Source organism: Glycine max, chromosome 19 (genome assembly GCF_000004515.6).
Source record: "Glycine max cultivar Williams 82 chromosome 19, Glycine_max_v4.0, whole genome shotgun sequence".
Lineage (NCBI taxonomy): Eukaryota > Viridiplantae > Streptophyta > Magnoliopsida > Fabales > Fabaceae > Glycine > Glycine max.
In genome coordinates, this window is record NC_038255.2 from 11,172,829 (window position 1) to 11,193,463 (window position 20,635).

General features: G+C 33.7%; 1 protein-coding gene and 3 long non-coding RNA genes across 4 annotated transcripts; 3 read left to right on the plus strand and 1 right to left on the minus strand.

Moving 5' to 3' along the window:
- Positions 1–3,122: 3,122 nt before the first annotated feature.
- Positions 3,123–3,869, plus strand: LOC121174080 (uncharacterized). The gene is made up of 3 exons (XR_005889844.1): positions 3,123–3,425; positions 3,645–3,685; positions 3,775–3,869. It is a non-coding gene; the product is annotated as an uncharacterized lncRNA (long non-coding RNA).
- Positions 3,870–8,444: 4,575 nt separating this feature from the next.
- LOC100797106 (BTB/POZ and MATH domain-containing protein 4) lies at positions 8,445–10,517 on the minus strand. The gene is made up of 4 exons (XM_014771482.3): positions 10,082–10,517; positions 9,346–9,691; positions 8,918–9,197; positions 8,445–8,757 (listed from the first exon to the last, which is right to left on the minus strand). Exons 1-4 carry the CDS (start codon positions 10,486–10,488, stop codon positions 8,654–8,656), a joined length of 1,137 nt encoding a protein of 378 aa, XP_014626968.1. The 5' UTR covers positions 10,489–10,517; the 3' UTR covers positions 8,445–8,653.
- A 2,449-nt stretch (positions 10,518–12,966) lies between these two features.
- On the plus strand, positions 12,967–14,455 carry LOC121174196 (uncharacterized). The gene is made up of 3 exons (XR_005890067.1): positions 12,967–13,444; positions 13,598–13,680; positions 13,890–14,455. It is a non-coding gene; the product is annotated as an uncharacterized lncRNA (long non-coding RNA).
- A 1,410-nt stretch (positions 14,456–15,865) lies between these two features.
- On the plus strand, positions 15,866–17,723 carry LOC102662695 (uncharacterized). Its single transcript, XR_005890068.1, has 5 exons — positions 15,866–16,482; positions 16,603–16,642; positions 16,953–17,089; positions 17,241–17,328; positions 17,553–17,723. It is a non-coding gene; the product is annotated as an uncharacterized lncRNA (long non-coding RNA).
- Positions 17,724–20,635: the final 2,912 nt, after the last annotated feature.

A 20,635-nucleotide genomic window follows, 5' to 3' on the forward strand; every position in this document is an offset into this window, starting at 1 on the left:
CGCACCAGAGGTTTAAGACATTTAACTAGGATACATGGTGTGGATTTGACGAACGAAACTCAGGATACATACCTATATTTGTTTCATTCCCCTCTATGTCAGTTTCCCTCCCACACCAACACACCTACTTTCAATTCACTATCCTTTATCTATCACAATCTCAAAAACTCACTCTATATCTCTTTAACATTTAGCACTGAATTCATTCTGTTTCATATAATTTTTTTAAGGTTTTCTTTTAAATGAATATTGCTCAACTCGAACATATGTGAAAAATTATGAACATATTTTCGAGTTGATAGACATAAAAGACACTATGAAGTTTCGAAAGTGTCAAGAATAAAGCAATTTGGTAGGAAACTTTGCTGAATCATTTTAGAATTTTATAAGGCCCAATGAAACACATAGTAAGTTTGCAAGACTTGAGGGCCCTACCAACTTCAGTCCATGCCCAAAAACACATAATAGCCCATTTGAATATTATGCAAAATGTACCAATATCAAGATTATCAATTCTAGGAATCATGTTGTCAACACGTCAAAATAAATGGATTTAGTATGTTTTTAATACATTAATTAATCAATTTAATTTGAAATTTGTGATATATGTACATTTATATCGTATTCAAACACAGAAAATATTTTTAATTCAAATTTTAATAACATATTTCTTTTTTTTTTGTTATACATAACAGTGAATGCTAAATACACTCAAGAATTAATTCATATCAATTTTGGATATTATTTAATGTCTTAAATATATTTTTTATCCCTAATAAATTTTTTCTTTGCATTGATTTCCTAATAAAATAGTAATTTTATTTTTGGTCCTTGATAATTTGTTTTACCATTTTTAAATTAGCAAATTTTTTGTTTGCTCCCTGCTAAATTACTGAATTTTTTAGTCTTAACTAAGAAAACTGAAAAAAAATTACAAGGAAATAAACACAAAATTTGCTAATTTTTCAGGGACTATAAAAAGTTCTAAGGACAAAATTAAAATTTTTGTTTAATTAAGGACTCAACGAAAAAGAAAAGTTTATTAAAGAGCAAACACAAAAATTAGATATTTATTAGGAATCAAAAATAAATTTATAGCTTTTTATTTAATTGAAAAATACAATATACTTTTAGAAAATCATTAAATAGAATACTATATCTCAAATTAAGAACTGATAATTTAAACACATTAAATAAATGGAGTACATTACATGGGTGAGTTTAGTTGTTGGTTTTCTCTAGATCTCAACCAAATTTCAAATTGAAAGAACATACATCCAATAAAAAGTGGGTCATGTACCTATAATGACATTCCATTGGCTAGTTCGAAAAGACGAGGATTGCCAAAAAAAATTATTCTGAGTTGTTGATAACATCAAATCAAACGATTTATATTTCTTTGTGCTAGTCCTGTTGGATCGCCGTGTAGGTTTCTAAAGCTTTATAATGCACACCTTCCATCTACATCTTAGTATCACTCTATCACCTGCAATATTCCTACCACATGAAATCTACACTATAAAGTGCATCATCTCCTCTTGTTCTCACCAAATAGGTTATTAGACCCAGAGGTCTAAGACTGACTTTGTCCACACTTTATAATTATTTTTTATCATGTTTGTATCTTTTTGTGTATGCTAGATCCATGAGCCAAGGAACAAAACCCCATTCATGGACCTCCATTGCAGATCTACTCAGATGGAATTCGTTGACCATGTCTCATATTTCTTTGCCCTCTCTTTTATGCTTTGCCGTATCGTTTGTTCTAACCATGGCCCATAAACATCTTCAATGACCATGATTTCTTTGATTAACTATATAAGGTAAAATTTCTACCTCTTTTGTTATTGTAAATTAACTCATTCATTAATAACAATTACATGATTAATTTGTATCCTCACTAAAAGACATGGTGAATACCCACACTAATCGATTTGATGTAGATCTAGTCATCTCTTTGCTAAATAGTTGGGGGAAGAATCCATACGTATTAGATATTTTGAGAAACTTATCAAGATAGAATTATATTTAGGTAGACAATATATTGTTGGTAAATGAGAATCAATTTTTTACCAAGGTACAAAATGTGTCACCAAATTTCCAAATCATCTAATACTTTACAAAGTAACCATCATTGTTATAGTACCCACGATTTCTTTCAAGCTGCTCACCATAATTATTGTTGGTACCAAGAAATGGTTTATCCAAGTGGTACTAGACACGAATCCCTTAAGCATGTAGTAAAGGGTTTGAATCCTGACGAATGCATATATGGAGAAAATCTTGTTGAGAGGGAGATCCCACTTATGAGTGCCAACAGGTCCCTTGGAGGATATTAAAATCCCCTTGGCCAGAAGCAGATATACTTATTTGCAATCGTATGCAACAACAACAATTATTGTTGAGAAGTCTTACAGTCATTGCGAATAGCCAATTAGCCGCCAACAAAATGATGTTATTTTAAGAGTTTATTCTTCTGTGAAATCATTTTAAGATTTGTCATATATGCTATTGTTTTGCCATTATTTTCATTTCATTTTTACCTTCTGTAGACAAGATTTTGCAAGAAATTGATGTTGTATCCTATAGAGTGCTTGGCTAACTTCTTTTTGGCACTATCAGAATATTCTATAAAAAGGTTGAATATGTGCTTGAAGATTGTAACGAGGTTCTCGTCAAAATCAACAAATTTGTCGTCAACAAAGAAGGCTTAGTATGTGTGGAAACGTTGTGTATGCCTGTTACTAAACCAGAAAGATTTGAGTTGGATGCTTTTGTGTTAGATGAACCTGAAGATGCTGGCAGGTATGCTTTTATTAGGTTAGACTTTAGAAGCTTAATGATTATGTAATTTTCTTCATACTGCTTCTCTGGAAGAAATTATGCTTAGAGACAAAGATATTAGAATTGTTTCACTATTTTACTTTTATAGTAAATGTAATCTTATTCTATTGTTTGAGTAATACACTATTTTACTTTTATAGTAAATGTAATCTTATTCTATGCAAAAGACATAGTTCGTTTCCCTTTCCAACAGAATGCCACCATACTTTACTTATTGCACACTGTGTACAGAGGCAGAGAGAATCTCCCATTACTTACTGTGCACTATGTAAGTTTGATTTGATCACCTTTCTTTTTCTTTTTGTTTATAAGCTCTTCTATCTTTACTAACATTGTTTTTCTCCATGTTCTTCCTCTGACCTTCAACTCCTATTCTCAAAATAAAATGAAAATGCGTAATTCCCTTAAGCTGTTGGCACTCCCCTAATCCCTTCTCAATCCTCAGGTTGCCTTGAAATTGTGGAAACTCTAAGGATGTTAGATGTACCTGAATCTCAGGATTTTGACATTCCAATTTTTATTGAGATAAAATCCTTTTGGAATCTCCCGAAACAAATGAAGTGCCTCATTTGATGGATGAGGTAAAGAATAACTAAATGATGAAAATACTCTTTGACATTCTAACAGGCACACTATGAGTGGTTTGCAATACATTCATAATTGTCTCCACGCAAACTCGCATAAAGAAAAACCATATTGTTGTTTGATCTAGGAACTTTGAATTGGTATGAAACTTTAGATTCTAAGATAGAGGAAACTTATCCTAGTACTAACCCTTTGTTTCATTATGTCTGTCTCAGGAAACAAATTCATGTGGAACTATATAACCAATCAGAATTATGTAAGAACCCTTGCAAATCTCCAGTTAAGTTTTATTAAATTCTATGTTTTGCTTAATAGTGCATGATTTCTTTATTTTTTTCTCTTTAGTAGCTGGCTTTGGAAAGTTGTCAGTTTGATTATTGCTTACAAGATTGGCTTATGATGGTCTTCTTTAATGATGTACCGGAAAGTTGCAAGTTGCCTACTTCAGAGTTTTCTGTGTGCAAGAAAACAAAGAGAGGAGGACATTGTAAACTTTTCACAAGTTTTTGTAGGCCAGGCACGGAAAGAATCTGCACTGCTATTTAATGAAAAGATTGGTGACTTCTGTAAAAAAAAAAAAAGTTTGGTGACTAATTTTCTTATGGCAGTGATGCAGAAACTTGAGTTATGTTTTCTTGTCTTACTACTCTGCTTTTTCTGTAGATGACATACTTTGTTAAAGGATGAAAATTTGTTCTTCGTAACTATCAATTCTTCTTTTATCTGAGTCATGATAACAGGAAAATGTGGAATTGTCGTTGTCCAGTCGGTTTGTTTGTCAAACAATAGTGATGTACTTCTATAACTTTTTTTAGGGTGATCGATGCCCTTTCAGTTAATGGATCAACTTTGTCTGATTGGAATATAAGTATATCAATCTCCAATGCAACGTGGAACTTATGTTAGTCCTTTTGCTCTTTCTTAGCAATCATATTTTGTAGCAGCAGAATAATTCAAGCATGCTTAATTATGAACTTCTTATGCGATAACCTACCAAAAAGTATATTCATCTTGATGCTATAATTTGTATCAATTAATTTCTTTTAAGTTATCCTTAACTGTATATTCTCATACCTGTACAGTCTCAGGATTTTTCTCGTTCCGGTGTGATTCACATGAGGTATTATAGACATCAAGAAAATAAGAAAATAAGCAGGGAATGAAGGAAGACAAAAAGAAAGAGTGTATAATGGAAAAAGACAGGGACATCATGATAAAACAAAAAAAAAAGTAGTTGTTGATATTTAAATGAAGTTAATTTATCTGACAGGCACAATATCCTTTCCCATGATGGGAGACATATTACACTCTTCCACGATAGCCTTGATGTACCCATGGACCAAACTCATTAAATCTGTGAGTTAGCCAGATTAGGCTTGGAAAAAAACCACATTGAATGCTCTACTTGTTTTAAGGCTTGTGGCACATCCTGATTATTGGTTAAACCAATGGTGTACAAGCTATGACCCTTACGTACATACCTATGGTTATTATATTTGGTATCTAGACATTTAAAAATATCATGATATCGGTCCTTTAATTTCTTTCCCCTTGTTAGTCACTCAATAATTTAATTTTCTAGTAAATTATTTTGTCAATATTTTAGAAAGGAATTCTTGTTCATATTTATCCTATTTGACTCAAATACGATTGTTTTAGGTGAGAGATACAAGGGATATTGAAAAAGAAAGTTAAAAAGTAAAAGAAGACTAATAACAAAAAAGTAAGAGGCTTATTTAGTAAAAATTAAAATTTTGAAAACTTCTTTAAAAGATAAATAGTTTAAAACATCTTTCTAGAAATAGTTTAAACTTCTTTGAATAGATTCTTAAGTCTACTTTAGGCCTAAATATGCTTTTGGTCCCTGTAAATTAATGTTTTTCTGGTTCCTGTAAGTTCATTTTTCTAATTTTAGTCCTTGTTCGCTCTTTTTCAATTTTTGTTTCTGTAAGATATTGTGCTCATTTTTTGTTCCTACTGTAAGATATTTTGTTCATTTTTGAAAAACATAAACTTACAAGGATTAAAAATGAGCAAAAAACTTATAGGAACCAAAATTTGAAAAGCATAAACTTATTATAAGGACTAAAATTAGAAAAATGAACACAATGACCAAATATCAAAAAACACAAACTTAAAAGGACCAAGAACATATTTAGGCCTCTACTTATTATATGAATTTTCCATAAGGAACAAATTTTGAGCCAAAACAACAAGCACACTTCCATTCTCACTTCTTTTTATTTTTCCTGTCAACTTGTATGATTTTTCTTATTTTTTTATTTTATCCAAATCACTTGGTTCTTTTTATATAATTTTTGTCTATATGCCAAGGAAATTCAGTAAAAAGTTCAGCTTAAAATTCACAGTGACAAATTCCCAGTAATTTTTACAAGTTCGTATGTTCAAGCTGCCAGCACCAGCGATTTCAGACTTTGAATTTTTTTAAGCATGGTATATTGATTTCCTTTGGTTTACTTTCAACTTTCCTATGTATGTTAAATTCACTAGGCCTATTTACCACAACTTTAGGAGTTCAACATTCACTTAGGATCAAAATTTCAGCCAGCAATTCAATCACCAAAACTCAAATTCACAATAGACACAATCATAAGGAAACCTAAAAGTTCAAGAAAAGGTTCACAATCAAAGACTCTCTAAGAATTATGCATGAACATGTTAAGGACTAATTAACATGCAAGATTTGACTCATGAACAAATGAGTTAGACAAAGAAACAAGAAAAATAAAATTCAACACAACATAAGGAATCTTACGTGACAAGTTTCATGACTAGACATGACTTTTATGACAAAACTACAATAGGTGAATATGTCATTCTAGATTTTTGAGGTTTTCTTCTACTTTAATGTTTTTCTAAGAATTTTATGGTTTAGGTTTCAGCCAAAAAAATTGACAATATAAAACTCAAAGGAACCTAAACTCAACACAATTCATTGGTCAAGAACAAGAACAAGGAATTTGAACCATAGAAAATCAAATCTAGCTTCTATAGCAAGCTTAATCGGTGGAACTTCTAAAAAATTATGTTAACAACATTCAGCACAAGACACGTGAGGAGATACATGGAGAGAAACGAAGAAACAACAATGGAGGAGAAAGTAAAGCTGAAAATTAGTGGAGGTTTAAGGAGCACCTACTTGAAGCTCTTGTGCTCTGATACCACTTGTTGGAAGCTTGCTTATGAAGCTTCTATGGAGGCTGGATCTTTGAGCTTCAATAAGGTCCTTCAATGGTGATTTTTAGCCATGGAATTGCAGCGAAAGATAAAGGAGAAGAGGTTAGAGGAGACGTCATCCACTAGAGAATAAGTCATGGAAGGAGAAGCTTCACCACCAAGAGAGTGGCTTGGATAAGAAGCTTAAAGAGGAAGCTTCAATGGAGGAAGAGAATACCAGAGAGAGAGGGGGAGGAGGGGGGGCGAGGTGTGGGAATTGAAGGAGATTAGAGAGAGAAGTTGAACTTTGAAGTGTTTCTCACAAGTTTATCATTCATCAAAGTTACGACAAGTGTTACTTTGAAGATGTTATATAGGTTTTTTCAATGCCACCTGGTTAATAGGAACAAATAAAGATTCAAAACAACAAAGAAGGTTGACAAGGAAAAAAGAAAACAAGATGGAAATTACGAAAACATAGGAAGAGGATATGATGTAAGTTAACAAGATTCAATGATGGTGGGAATAGATGTGATTCGGGAACCTACCAGCCAAGGTGAGATTTTGTTTAGAATTTGTAAAACAGACGGTACAGAAGAAGGGCTTAGATTCCTCAACATTTTGAGGCCATGTAGGGTGTAAAACATATGTTCCCTTCACAATGCAAACATATCAGGATATACTCGTGAAGATGCTGATGAGTTCATTTTTTGTAGCTACAATGGACACAACTGGGTATTTTCCAAGGTAGAATGGTTTCATGAGTAAAGAACACTCCAAAGTGAATCTGAAGTTATTCCTTTCTTGAAAGCATCAATAAGTGACAGTTTTTTCAATCTTGAAATCAGATTTTACCTTTTATTTTAATTTTTTATTTTTTAAACTTTTAGATAACAAATAATTACAAAAACAATCTTAGTATTGTACACCAAAATATTTAGGACAAAAAATCTATTTTTTTTAAATGTAAATTAATTATTTCAGGGTATTAAAGAAATTTTATACATTTAATTAAAATAAAATCTCAATTTTCTCTCCTTCATAATTCATGTATCCTATTTCTCTCTCCTTAGTGATCACATTCTCGGTTCCCGTATATCTTCCAAGGTAGAATGGTTTCATGAGTAAAGAACACTCCAAAGTGAATCTGAAGTTATTCCTTTCTTGAAAGCATCAATAAGTGATGGACCCAAATTCAGAGTCTCTCTGGTGGAGCACGCTGTTGCAGCGTGAAAATTTGGTGAAGAGAGGATGGAGGGCATATCCAATGTGCAGTGGGAAAGGATATGAAAAAAAAAAACTAAGAGGGGGTAGAAGTTTCTGACTGTTCAGAGTTGGAAACTGCACAAACTGAGCAATGCCGGTGTGACGAAAAATGGTTATGACCAGCGATTGTACCCGCTGGTTGCGGTGGTAAAACCTGTGGGTGAGAGTAGAGAGAGAGTGCAAGTAAAGCAGAGTAGAAAAATAGATAGATGAAAGAAGCAAGAATACTCATGGTGAGTGCAAAATTTTGCTGCTGAATTGCAAAGATAGTCACGAACTGATGGTGGATGGAGCTTGAATAGTTTACTAGGTGAGGGAGACAAAGAAATTTGGAAATTTTGGATGAAACTTGAAGATGTGGTAACATACGAGAGAGAAAGATACCTTTGGCCTAATTATAGAGAAATTGTGTGAAATGTATTTCCAAAAGAAAGGACAAAGGGTTGAGAATCTCTATCACATGCATGCTGATTTGTAATAGTGAGCCACAAATTCATTAACATGAATTTTAAATGTAACACGGGGAAAAAAAACTAAGAAAATACTCTTTATAATCACATACCACATTTTAATTTAGACATATAAAATAGAGACATTATAGAAGAATGTAATTTCAATTCATTTATAAAGTAACATAATATAATATATAAAAAGATTACTGCAAAACTATATATATAATCTTGTTTTATATTTTTCTGGTCTCTTCCAACCTTGGATCTTAGGTCGTCACTCCTCTAAACTAGACCTTGGATTAAGAACATACAATTTAGTATTTTCCCTCTCAACTAAATTCTTTCTCGCATCCTACTCCAGTCTTTAGCAGTTCTGATTGCAGTAATGGGCAATTTTTCTTAAGATACTCAAAACCATCAGAATGCATCACGGCTGCAATAGACATAATAATGAAAGAAATGATATGAGAATCAACTGTCAACTAACAAATAATGTAGACACCAAAATGATGAAAATATATTACAAGCTAAGAAGTAATTGGCTATGAACTCAAATGTAGAGTTGGGTTTGAAAGTTAAGCATGGAAACTCACCATCAAAGTTTTCAGCAGAAAATTTTTGACAGATGGACTTCAAGTGGGTAGCACAATAACGATCAGCAAGAGCAAAAATATAGGCAACAGAATCTACAGATATGTCTTTACAAAGTATAGATTCACACATCAACATTAGTCTTGGCAAACCATACTTTTCTCCAGCAGCTAACAACTTTGCTATAAATGATTCAGACAACGAAGGAAAGAATGACGAATCCAACATAAAGAGCTCTTCATCTTCCAAAAGAGTGTCTCTATAAACAAAATGAAGTAAAGCCTGCTCAACATAGAACACGATTAAAATTAGATAACCAACCAAACGATAGGCCCGATTTTAACTGAATTAAATAGCATATATCTTGTGTGGAACAAAAAACAGCTACAAAGGTATAGAGAAAAAGAGGAACTTTTAATGAATGTGACACCTTGAAAACCTTAGGTTCCATGTCAATAACAACTATCTCCTGATCATCCTTCTTCATAGCATTAAAAAATTGAGTTTCAAACATGGTTGATCGAGCTGCCAAAACAAGCTTATGAGCATGAAACCTTTCTCCACCAACCGAGAAAGTAACATCAAATGATTCCTCATCCTCTAACAACATCCCAAAATGTTCACCAATATCAGATTCAGGAACCTGTATTGTGTTTAACTGAGAAGAATCTATGGACGACACTAAAACCGCAATAGTGCAATTTATCTTCAAGCAATCATCCTTGAGAAAATTTGACGTCTCAAGGTGTCTCCGTTTGAAAAACCGCGTATAGCCCCTATTACACAACAAGTGCATCATTGATCACTACGTAATGTACACCACAAAAAATGGATACAAGAGCTAATAAATCATGATGATATCCAAATCATATCACCAAAATCACAAGGTTCTCTAGTTCCTTTGAAAATTTAATTTTATGTCTTATATTCTAATAAAAGAGCTATCTCTTTAACCCCTGACAATAGTGAAAAAAGATTAAAAGAAAAATCAATAACACTTTGCTTTATTTTAAAGACTATATTGTTTACATAAATGTTGGACATACGAATATAATAAGTTTGTATAGAGACTAAAACTAAATTTTAAAATATTAAAAAACTAAGATACATTTCAATATTTATTTTCTAAAAATAAAAATAAAAATAAAGAAAACACTAACACTAACCACATGCTGCCATGGTTTATGAGAGTGTAAGGCCCAATCGTGAGGGAGTGACTGAAGTGGCTATGAACCTTGTGCTCTCCTTTCTTGCATAGGTCGAGCAACGTGAGATCGAACAACGCACGAACGTTGGTGCTCTTGGAATGGAGTGCAACGAAGACAGAGACATAAGCGGCATTATCTTTGGGGTCCCTACCATCAGGGAAAAAGTATATGGCCCATTGGAACCCTCCCACTATGAAAGTCTCACTCACGATGTATTTCCCAATGCCCATTCCTTTCGTTAGTGAGTAACCCTTGATCACAAACTCGTGGGAACCACTCATTGTCTCTGTCACCGATTTTGAACTCGTTTGGGACCCTAGAACACTCCTACTCACCATTGCTGGGTTGCACATCGCACGCGACATTTTCTAAGGAAGTAAATTTTTCTCGAAAAGTAAAGGAACACGGATTTGCACTGAATCAGATCTTATATTTTTGGCTTCAATCCAAATAAGTTATGGATTTCATTAAATGTTACATTAAATAAATAATAAATGGCAAGTGAATAAAAGAACGATGGCATTTAAAGATTTTTCTTTTATACTTTAATCTGATATTTATTCTTGAAGCTTTTGTGCGCATGAGACAACCAGGTTTTTATCTCAAATATCATCAATGACTTACACATTATAAAAAAAATTTGTGGTTTACTGTCTTTTTAGTCTCTAAACTTTTTAGGATTTCTATTTGTAATACCTGTACTTTTTCTTACTAGTCAATGTTCCTTAATTTTTTATTAGGGACTAGAATAAAAAATCCTAAAAATTTTAGTGATTAAAAATATAATATGTGCCCATTTTGTCCTATTCGACTAAAACGTTAGAAAAACCAAAAAGGGGGTCTGTGAATTTTGAAAAGAAGGGTTCGGGAGTTGTTTTTGCACGGGCAAGGTATACACGCCCGTCACAATGGACGACAGCCTTTAATCGAGTGTACATAATGTAACTTCAAAATTATGTTGTTTTCTTTTTTATGTTTCTTTATTTTTTTTTGGGTTAACAAGGGTGTTGCCCTTGCTCCTACGTATCCTCAGGTGCGATGAGGAATTCAGACCTGTTCTTTAAGTCCGAATGTTTTGTGTGTTAAGTTGGTTTTATGTTTTTTGAAAGATTCATTTTAATTGTGAACAAAAAGGTCGTTTAAAGTGTTGGACCTTGAAATGATGTTTTAACTTTTGAAAAGAGGAGAGAACCGTTAAGGAGTTGGACCTTGAAATGATCTCAAGTGATATTTGATAAAAAGTAGTTAGTTATGAGTTGATTTTATCTGGGTTTCGTTCGTTAACTTCCAACCTCTTTAAAGATAACTTTACAACATTAGTGATCAGTTAAGATTGAACTTTACAAAGAAAATGAGATCACCGATGATAGATGGAGGAAATGAATATGCACAAAACACAAGGGAGACCCATAAGGGTGCATAGATCACATTCAAATATCAAAAACAAAACTAATCGACGGCCACACGAAGAACACTGAACAAGGAACAATGTAGGGGTCGATCACGGTCGTGATTCAGTAGCGCCTCGGCTTCATTTTCTCTTCTTTCTTCTTCTTCTCCCTCAATTCTCTCAATGTCCTTCAATGCTGAACCTTGGAACCCTTTACTCAGCCCCCTTCACGCCTATTTATATCCAAAAATGGCATTTGGTGGACCTGCAGCTCACCCAAGCAAGCTGAGAATCAATGAATGACAGTCCCCTGACGAAATTAGGGTATAACACTTCAGATGAACATTTCTCTCCTATTTATGAGAGTTATGGGCAAAAGGCTTAAGATGGGTTCTATTTGGCTGACGGGTATTTGTTCAAAAAGGGAAAGCTTTGCATATCCCAAGGATCCATCAGGAAATTATTTGTGAAACAGAGCCATGAGGGTGGCCTCATGGGCCATTTTGGGATAGACAAGACCCTTGTCTTACTGAAAGAAAACTTTTATTGGCCCCATATGAAGAAAGATGTCCATAAGCATTCACTACAAGAAAAATGACCTAAGCCTACGGACGCCTTTTTCCTACAGACATTAATTAGTGTAGGTAAATCTCAAAAATACTTCTACCTACAAGTGACTAATGTAGGTAAAACTCAACCATTTGTACCAACCATTATTTGGTGTAAGTAAATTCATTAAAACTGAAAAAAGACTTCTACCTACAATTACATTGTGTAGGTAAAACTTCAAAAAACTTGTGCCTATGGTTGATTAGTGTAGGTAAAACTCAAAAGGATGACTACCTACAAAAGCACAGTGTAGGCAAAATTCTAAAAAACTTATACCTACAACTACGTAATGTAGATAAAACTTCATAAAACATGTGCCTATAATTGGTTGATGTAGGTATACCCTCAAAAGTCTTATACCTACAATTGTTGGCGTAGGTAAAACTCTTTAAGACTGTTTAAATTTGAATATTAATCTCTTGTTTTTTTTAGTAAATACTCAATCTCAAAAAATAACCATTCAATTTAAATTAATTTTTAGTTAATAATTGTTCAAAATTTTAAAGATAAAATATATTAATTAGTAATATTAAATTTTAATTTAGATTATTATTTTTATGGATTAATTTAGATTAACATTATTTTTTATGGCAATTTCTTGTTAGTTTCAACAATGATATTCATTTTATCTTGAAATCAAACTCCAAAATGGCCACAAGCCTTTGGATTATGGACCGGGCCTTTGAATTGATGCAGAGAAGGTACTAGTTTAGTTTCACCACACATCCGTCTGCCCCAACATTACAAGCTAGATCCCTTCTCTCTTTTATTCCTTTCCCCGTTTGTTTCCCTCTTTTCTTCCTTTCCCCGTTTGTTTCCCTTCTTCTCTCAGGCAATTCCTCAATCACGCTTTTCCTTTTTTTTCTTTTTTGCCATTCCTTCACAATTTCCCTTTTCTTTTTCATTTTCCCATCTTTTTTTCTTCTTCTTACGTGTTTTACACCGCGAAGAATAATTTGATTGATTGATTAACGCATCAGGAGAAATTTCAGTTACATTGCAAACTTATCTGAACTTAATTCAATTTTCTATATGCTTCAGCTTTTGTATATTATTATATTATTATTTGTTTTTATTTATACTTTGCCTGACTTGTTGCATATATAATGTAATAGTTCGATTTCCATGCCCTTGGTTTGCGTGTTTATCTGTTCGTGTTTGGGTAAAGAGAGTGTGTAGCCATATGATACATCATCATCTTCTTCTTCTTCGTTCTGGACACGCGACAATTAAAATAGGGTTTGGGATTGATGCGCAGGTTACATGGCATGTTGCCGTTACTTGCTGAGTTGACTCTCCAAACACTGATGGAATAGATCCAGGTAAATTATTATTATTATTATTTCCACTGGCTTTCAGAGGAAAACATTAGATAAAAAGAAAAAAGGGAAAAAGCTATGTGGGATTAACAATATACTGGTACTTAGTTGTTTATTAGATGCTATATGTGAGCTAAATCTCTGTTCAAATATTAGGCGACTCATGTTTAAGAAAGAATTTGACACAAGCTATGTGGGATTCAATTCTGGATCAGAGCTTCTCTCTCGTCAGAATTTATGTAATGCGTACCTTGACTTCTAAATACATGTCATCTTGCTACCTTCTATATGGCTGCTCTGTGCCACTATATGGAATTGACTCCTATGCTTTTGACATTAGTTTGTAAATATTGCAATTCAACTTGTTTATTTATGGAAGAATTCATTCAGCCTTATTTTGGTTGCTAAAGAAAAAAAATAATTGCTTATAATTTTTGTTTGAGTGCAGCCAAATTGCTATTCCAGAGTTATAAGTGTTAATGGCGATGAACATATTATAATATTTGCGCAGAGGGACATTAAACAGTGGGAAGAGCTTACATATGATTACAGGTTTACCTCTTCTCCAAATGAGGCAGAGGGAGCAATTGCTGTTATTATTATTAGGAGTGTTTGGAAAGCATCCTTGAATATCTTGCTGATCAGAATGACCCTACTACTTTATGCCAGAAATTTATTGATGAGTTTGACCGATGCATCCTCAGTTATTTCGCATTTAATTGGAACCAAGCTTCTTATATGATTAGTCAGGTACAGTATATATAATTTAGAACAAAACTTTGCATGCAGTATACTTCAAGCAGATTTTGGTACTAATAAGTGTCCTAACATTTGTTACTTTTGGGGATGATAATAATAGGCAATGTATAAGTAGAGTATTAGAGTATTTGTATCATCCTCGTATTTATTGAACAGATTTGGCTATATTATTTGGGGATGTTTTAAAAAAATGTATATATGAGATGCTTGTAATACTTCTTACAAAGTAATAAAATTAAAAAATATATATTTAATATTTTTTCATTTAATAATAAGATTATTAGTAATATATCACAGGAGATTTATTCAAACATAAATATGCAAGGTTATTATTAGGAATTGGAATTTGTGTCCCCTGAGAATGTCTCCTAGTGTATCCAATTGATTGATGAGGTCCGGCTGCTTCCTGAAGAACATAAAGCAAAAGTAGAAAAGCTGGAGGTAGACTTCATACTAATAATAATTAAAAAATGTTTAAAAAGAAATAAGAGAAAATCACGTGAGATTGAAAAATAGAGTAGGAAATTAATTTAAATTAGAAAAAAGATGAGGAAATCAAGAAAGACATATAAGAAAGAAGAAGAGAAATCTGATAAAAAGAAAATTTTCAAAACGAAAAGGTGTAATTCACCTTTTATACATAAAACTATCAATTAAAATATCATATTTCACACAAAATTACAAATTTATTTTAAAAAAATTATCGATCTATGAAACTTTAATCTACTTGCCATAAAATCTTTCACATTTACTCACATTTTCAGATTTGCTTGCTACCTTTGAACCTTTAAAATCATTTTGCATTCCGAATTTGTCACAAGCCTCTAATTATTTAAATAAAAAAATCTAAGAAATTTTCATAAAAAAAGAAGAAGAAGAATTGAACAAGAGAGTTAATGAAGAACTAGAAACGCTCCATGAAAGCTAAGGAAAAGGAGAGACATACAATTTAAGTGGAACTGAAAATACGAAATTTAAAAAGCAATAAAATTTTCTTGTTTGTGCGGTGACACAAAGCAAGTAAAGAACGTAACCATGCTTTAGCATAGTAATAGTAATCAGTCACACTTTGGACATGAGGAAGTAAGAGTAGAAGGTGATGACATGACCCTTAACGCCTACGGCAGGGTTAGTATCGTTGGTCCAACAATTGCGGTCATTAAGTGATATATCATATGTTTCATGTTACATAATACTCCATATAATTAAGACATGCAGCATCTGATTACCTTTGGATTCGCCAACGAAGCAACTCCGGCGTCCTCCACCTCTGGCTCTGGGGAAACATGGTTCCTCACCTCAATCGCTGCGTCATATGACATATTTTAAACAATTCTGTTTCAATAGGATAGGAGGCAGATAGCTATTTCGTTCAAAATAGAACCATATTAATAAGGAGCCTTTCCTGAATGTTCTTGGTAATGTGGCTATCAGCAAGTGCAAGAATAGCTCAAGAGTGAATCAGAACCATGGTCATGTGAGTTCAAGTGCTTGGTTCTTTGACATGGATATCCTTATTTTATACGATTTTGATATTTCATATTTGCATATGATTATATTTATAGTTTCTAGCAATTTGTTCATTTCAGCTTAATTCATATATTGCTGATTTGCAGGGTGTAAAATGTGGTATTTATGGTGCCAATTCTGCAGAATGAATTATGAGCATGCAGGTACATTTTATTTTTGAATTTGCTTCCCTTGTTTTCTGGTGAGTTTTTTCCATCTTGATTTTTCTGCTCACTCTATATGTTGGAGGTTTCTATTGTATTATTTAGATGTTGATATGTTGATTTTTGTTTCTTTTTTGCGCTGAGTATCTATTGTTATTTCTATTTCTACTATATTGTTTCTTTGGTAGTTGGATTTTTGTAGTCCTTATTGAGCTTAATGGAGAATAAGGTATTTCTAGATTGAAGCTTTGTTTCTTATATTGAATATCTACTCTTTGCAGAGAGTTCCACTTATTTACGAACAAAGTCCTTTTAAAATAATGCAAGTAAAGAACTTACACTGAAACTTGTCCGGTACCTAAAATTGTGATATATAACTTTTCTAACAATGATATGTTTTTTGAAGTTTACTACATGCAGTAAATTCAAATGGTGCATGGTACTGGGAGAATATCTCATTGTACAAATATTCATTTTTCAAATTAAACTTATAATTTTCAGTTGCTTTGACACTCTCATTCATGTGACACAGGTGTTGGGGCTATAGAGTTTATTATATGCCATTCAGAGGTCTCAATTGCACTTGCGGAAGAGAAGAAGATACCTGAGGTTCTCCTATCTAAGCCCTCTGTTTTATAGCAGTTTAATTGTTAGGAAGGATTTGAGAGTTGTGTACAATCTTTTGTAAACAGTTAGTCTCACCCAAATATTTGTTTTGAAACTTTTCAGCTATTCAAGACATTTCCAAATGCAACAAAGTATCTCAAGAGTAAGTTTTGTTGATTCTCTCCTTTCTTTCCTAAAATGCTTGTGCTTTAGAAAGAAGCATTCATTTTTATGTCTTTGTTACAGCAATTAATGAATATAACTTTTTTGTGCAATGGAAATGAAAATATAAGGATATCTTGTAAATGGAAACTTGGGGATTGTTTGGTTTGACCAATTTATACAGAATCATATACATTGGAATTTATTTTTCTGAGGTTAATTTCAGTCATGACCTCAAGGAATTAATTATGTCTTTTGCTTTGAATATTTTGTGTTTCCCATTCCTAATTCAATTTTTAATACTGTCACAGGATCAAACTCAGAGCTTTGAACTTCCTATTAAGAAAAGGATGCATACATATCTTACCTTCCACTCGCACATACTTTTTTTAGGACCATTGAGGAGATATTCATATGGCATGGTGCTTCAAATGGTTTCTGGCGTGGGGTAAGTATATGTAGTATATGTATATCTGTCATTATGAAATGAACATTTGATGTAATAATTAAACTTTGGATTTGTTTGATCCCCCCCCCCCTCCACACAAAAGTTGAACTTCGGATTTGGAATATGACCATCATTTACTCAATGGCTGTAGGATGTCAAATTGTTAATTGATGATGTTGGGGAACTAAAACCAACTATTTTCTGTGTTGTTCCCCGTGTGCTTGATAGAGTGTACTCAGGTAAAGTCTTGAAAATTCTCATGATTGTTGACAGTTTGATGATCTTTACATAATCATATAATCTTGATGGTAAAATTATTATTTCAATAGGACAAAGCTACTCTGCAAATTATTTCTTGATCATTGGAGTAGCATTTTTCTTACTTTTCTTTTTCATTTTTCTTCCCTCCCCTTCCCAATTGGGAAAAAAATGCATTGACTCTCAACCCCTATCTGATACACAGGTTTGACACAGAAGATTTCTTCTGGGGGCTTCTTGAGGAAGACATTAAAGAAAGACAGCAGAATCTCCTTTTATGTTTATTATTATTTTCAAAACTCAAAAAGAAAGACAGATTTGAACTGTAATTATGTTTATGTATGAACATGCGCACACAGTAGAATCTCCTTTTATGTTTATGTAGTCTAATTTTGGATTTTGAATGCTAATTATATGGGTCTAAAATTGTTCTTGATTAATTTGATTAGGGAAATAACGATTAGCTAATACTTCTAGATTTAAATTTATTTCTTATAAATATAAATCAATAAAATTAAGAGCACAACTATAAAATTATGTCTAACTGAAATATATGTGGAAGTTATTCTGATGTCTTGTCACTCTAACTTTGTGTATATATGCAAAAGATATTGTAGACATCTTTATGGTCCTTGTACTATATTAGGGTCTTGATGTCTTGTCACTCTAATAGTGGAGGGTCAGCTCTAGCCAAGGCCTAGGTAATTATGAACTTGGCAAAGCTAGTTGGAGTTGGAGCTGGAAGGATCGTTGGATTGCTGCACTGCCCACATTCAATTATGTATGTTATAAGCTCTCTCTAAGATCTAAACATTTACCTACAGTTGAAGATGATAGGTACATGTTAAAGACTTTTACCTACAGTTAGGAGATGTAAGTAGAAGTTAATGACTTTTACCTACACATTATACATAGTAGGTAAAACCTATAGTGACAGACAATTAGCTGTCATTATACGCCCCCTCAAAGTTGACAGAAGAAATGTCTGTAGGACAAAGTTTATTATACATTTACCTACGGATTTTTTACTTATAGTGACAGTTTTTGTCTGTAGGTATAGGTCATTTTTATTGTAGTGATTGCACTAGGTGTGTGGCTTGTTTACAAGCCTAGTCTAGGGTGATACCTCATAGGCTATACACACCCTTACTCATCCCATTTGCACCCTCGGTAGACATTAGTATGGACTTTGTTCTTGGGCTTCCTTGAACCCAAAGACGTGTAGACTCTATCTTTGTGGTGGTGGATAGGTTTAGCAAGATGGCACACTTTATACCATGGCATAAGGTAGATGATGTTTCTCACATCTCAAAACTCTTCTTTGGGGAAATTATGAGACTCCATGGTTTGCGTAGGATTATTGTGTTAGATAGAGATGCTAAGTTCCTTAGCCTTTTCTGGAAAACCTTATGGGCTAAGCAAGGAACTAAGCTTCTTTTCTCTACCACTTGTCATCCATAAATTGATGGGCAAACAAAGGTAGTGAATGGGTCTCTATCCACCCTTTTAAGGGCTTTTCTGAAAGGAACCCATAAGTCTTAGGATTAGTATCTTCCTCATGTAGAATTTTCCTACAACATGGGGATTCATAGAACCACCAAGCAATCCCCTTTTGAGGTTATCTATGGGTTCAATCCTCTAACACCCTAAGACCTAATTCCCCTCCCACTTGACACTTCTTTTATACATAAAGAAGGGGAATCAAGGTTAGATTTTGTAAAGAAGTTGCATGAGAGGGTTAGGAACCAACCAAAGGTGTATGCTACTAAAGGAAGTAGAGGAAGAAATGAGCTAGTTCTTAATGAAGGGGACTGGGTTTGGCTCCATCTTAGGAAGGATAAATTCCCTACTAAGAGGAAATCCAAGCTTAGTCCTAGAGGATGGACCTTTTCAGGTCTTGCAGAGGATCAATAAAATGCCTATAGGTTGGACCTCCCAGAAGAGTATGGAGTCAACACCACTTTTAACATTTCTGATTTAATTCCTTTTGCAGGTGGAGCCGATAATGAGTAGGAGGAACCAACAGATTTGAGGTCAAATCCCCTTCAAGGGGGAGGGGATGATACAATCCTCCCTAGGAAGGGATCAGTCACCAGAGCCATGAGCAAAAGACTCCAAGAGGATTGGGCTAGAGCTTCTAAAGAAGGTCCTAGGGTTCTCATGAACCTTAGGATAAATTTCTGAGCCCATGGGCCAAGGTTGGGTCCACTTTTCTTTGTAAATATTAGAATAGGTTTTCCTACTTTTAGGCCTTGTATTTTGGCCATTTTAGGTTTGTAGGGAACCCTACAAATTAAGGGTACAAGTTAAGGGTACCCTAGTAGTATAAGGTTTTAGCCTTGTATTTCAGGGCATTTTGAGTAGTCTTTGTAGTAGGGACTTTAATTTTTGTATTTTCATGTATTTTGGCATGGGGTGAGCTTAGCTATTGAAGAGGTGTGAGTAGCCCCCCTCTAGCTTCTCAAGGAAGGTTTCTTCCTTACTTCCCAAGGAAGCAACCTTCCTCGCTTCTCAAGGAAGCTTCCCATGTGCTAGGCTATAAATAGAAACTTGTGTAACACTTGTCATAACTTTGATGATTGAGAAACTTGTGAGACACACCTCAAAGTTCAACTTGTCTCCCTAATCTCCTTCAACTCCCATGCCCCCCTCCCCCCACCCTCTATGATGCAATCCTACCCCCTAAGGGCATTGAATAGAAGACTCAAAGATGATTGGGCCAGAGATGCAAGAGAAGGCCCTAGGATTCTCATGAGCCTTAGGGTAGATTTCGGGCCCATGTCATGGGCTAAGTATGAGCCCACTAATCTTTGTACATATTAGATTAAGGTTTCATTATTTTTGGCCTTGTATTTAGGGCTCCATATTATAGGTACGGTACCCTAGAAATATAGGATTTTTCAGCCCTTGTATTTTAGGGCATCTGGACTAGTTTTTGTATTAGGAGTAGTTTTGTAATTTTCACATGCATTAGTCTCACTTTGTAATTTGCTTGCTACTCCCCATTGCCACATCATATAGTCTCACTTTGTGCATGTCCTTCATGCTTTACATGCCTCATAACACCTAAGCATACTTAGTGGAGAATCCTAAACTTGATCTTGGATTAGTGGACTGAACCATAGCTGAAATTCACTAATTGTGTCAAGCTTGAGTTGACTCCAAAATTTGGTTCCACAAATTCAATTTCAAATTCAAATTGAAATTTGAGTAGCAAGTAAATGCTCACCCCCCCTTCTGAAATTTACAAAACTACCCCTAATACAAAAACTAGTCTAGGTGCCCTAA

Coding starts and splice junctions, on each gene's coding strand:
- LOC100797106 (XM_014771482.3), bottom strand. CDS start 10,488: ATGTCGCGTGCGATGTGCAACCCAGCAATGGTGAGTAGGAGTGTTCTA. Junction 9,198..9,345: donor TGGAACCTAAGGTTTTCAAG/GTGTCACATTCA, acceptor TATGTTGAGCAG/GCTTTACTTCATTTTGTTTA. Junction 8,758..8,917: donor TTCTGCTGAAAACTTTGATG/GTGAGTTTCCAT, acceptor TGTCTATTGCAG/CCGTGATGCATTCTGATGGT.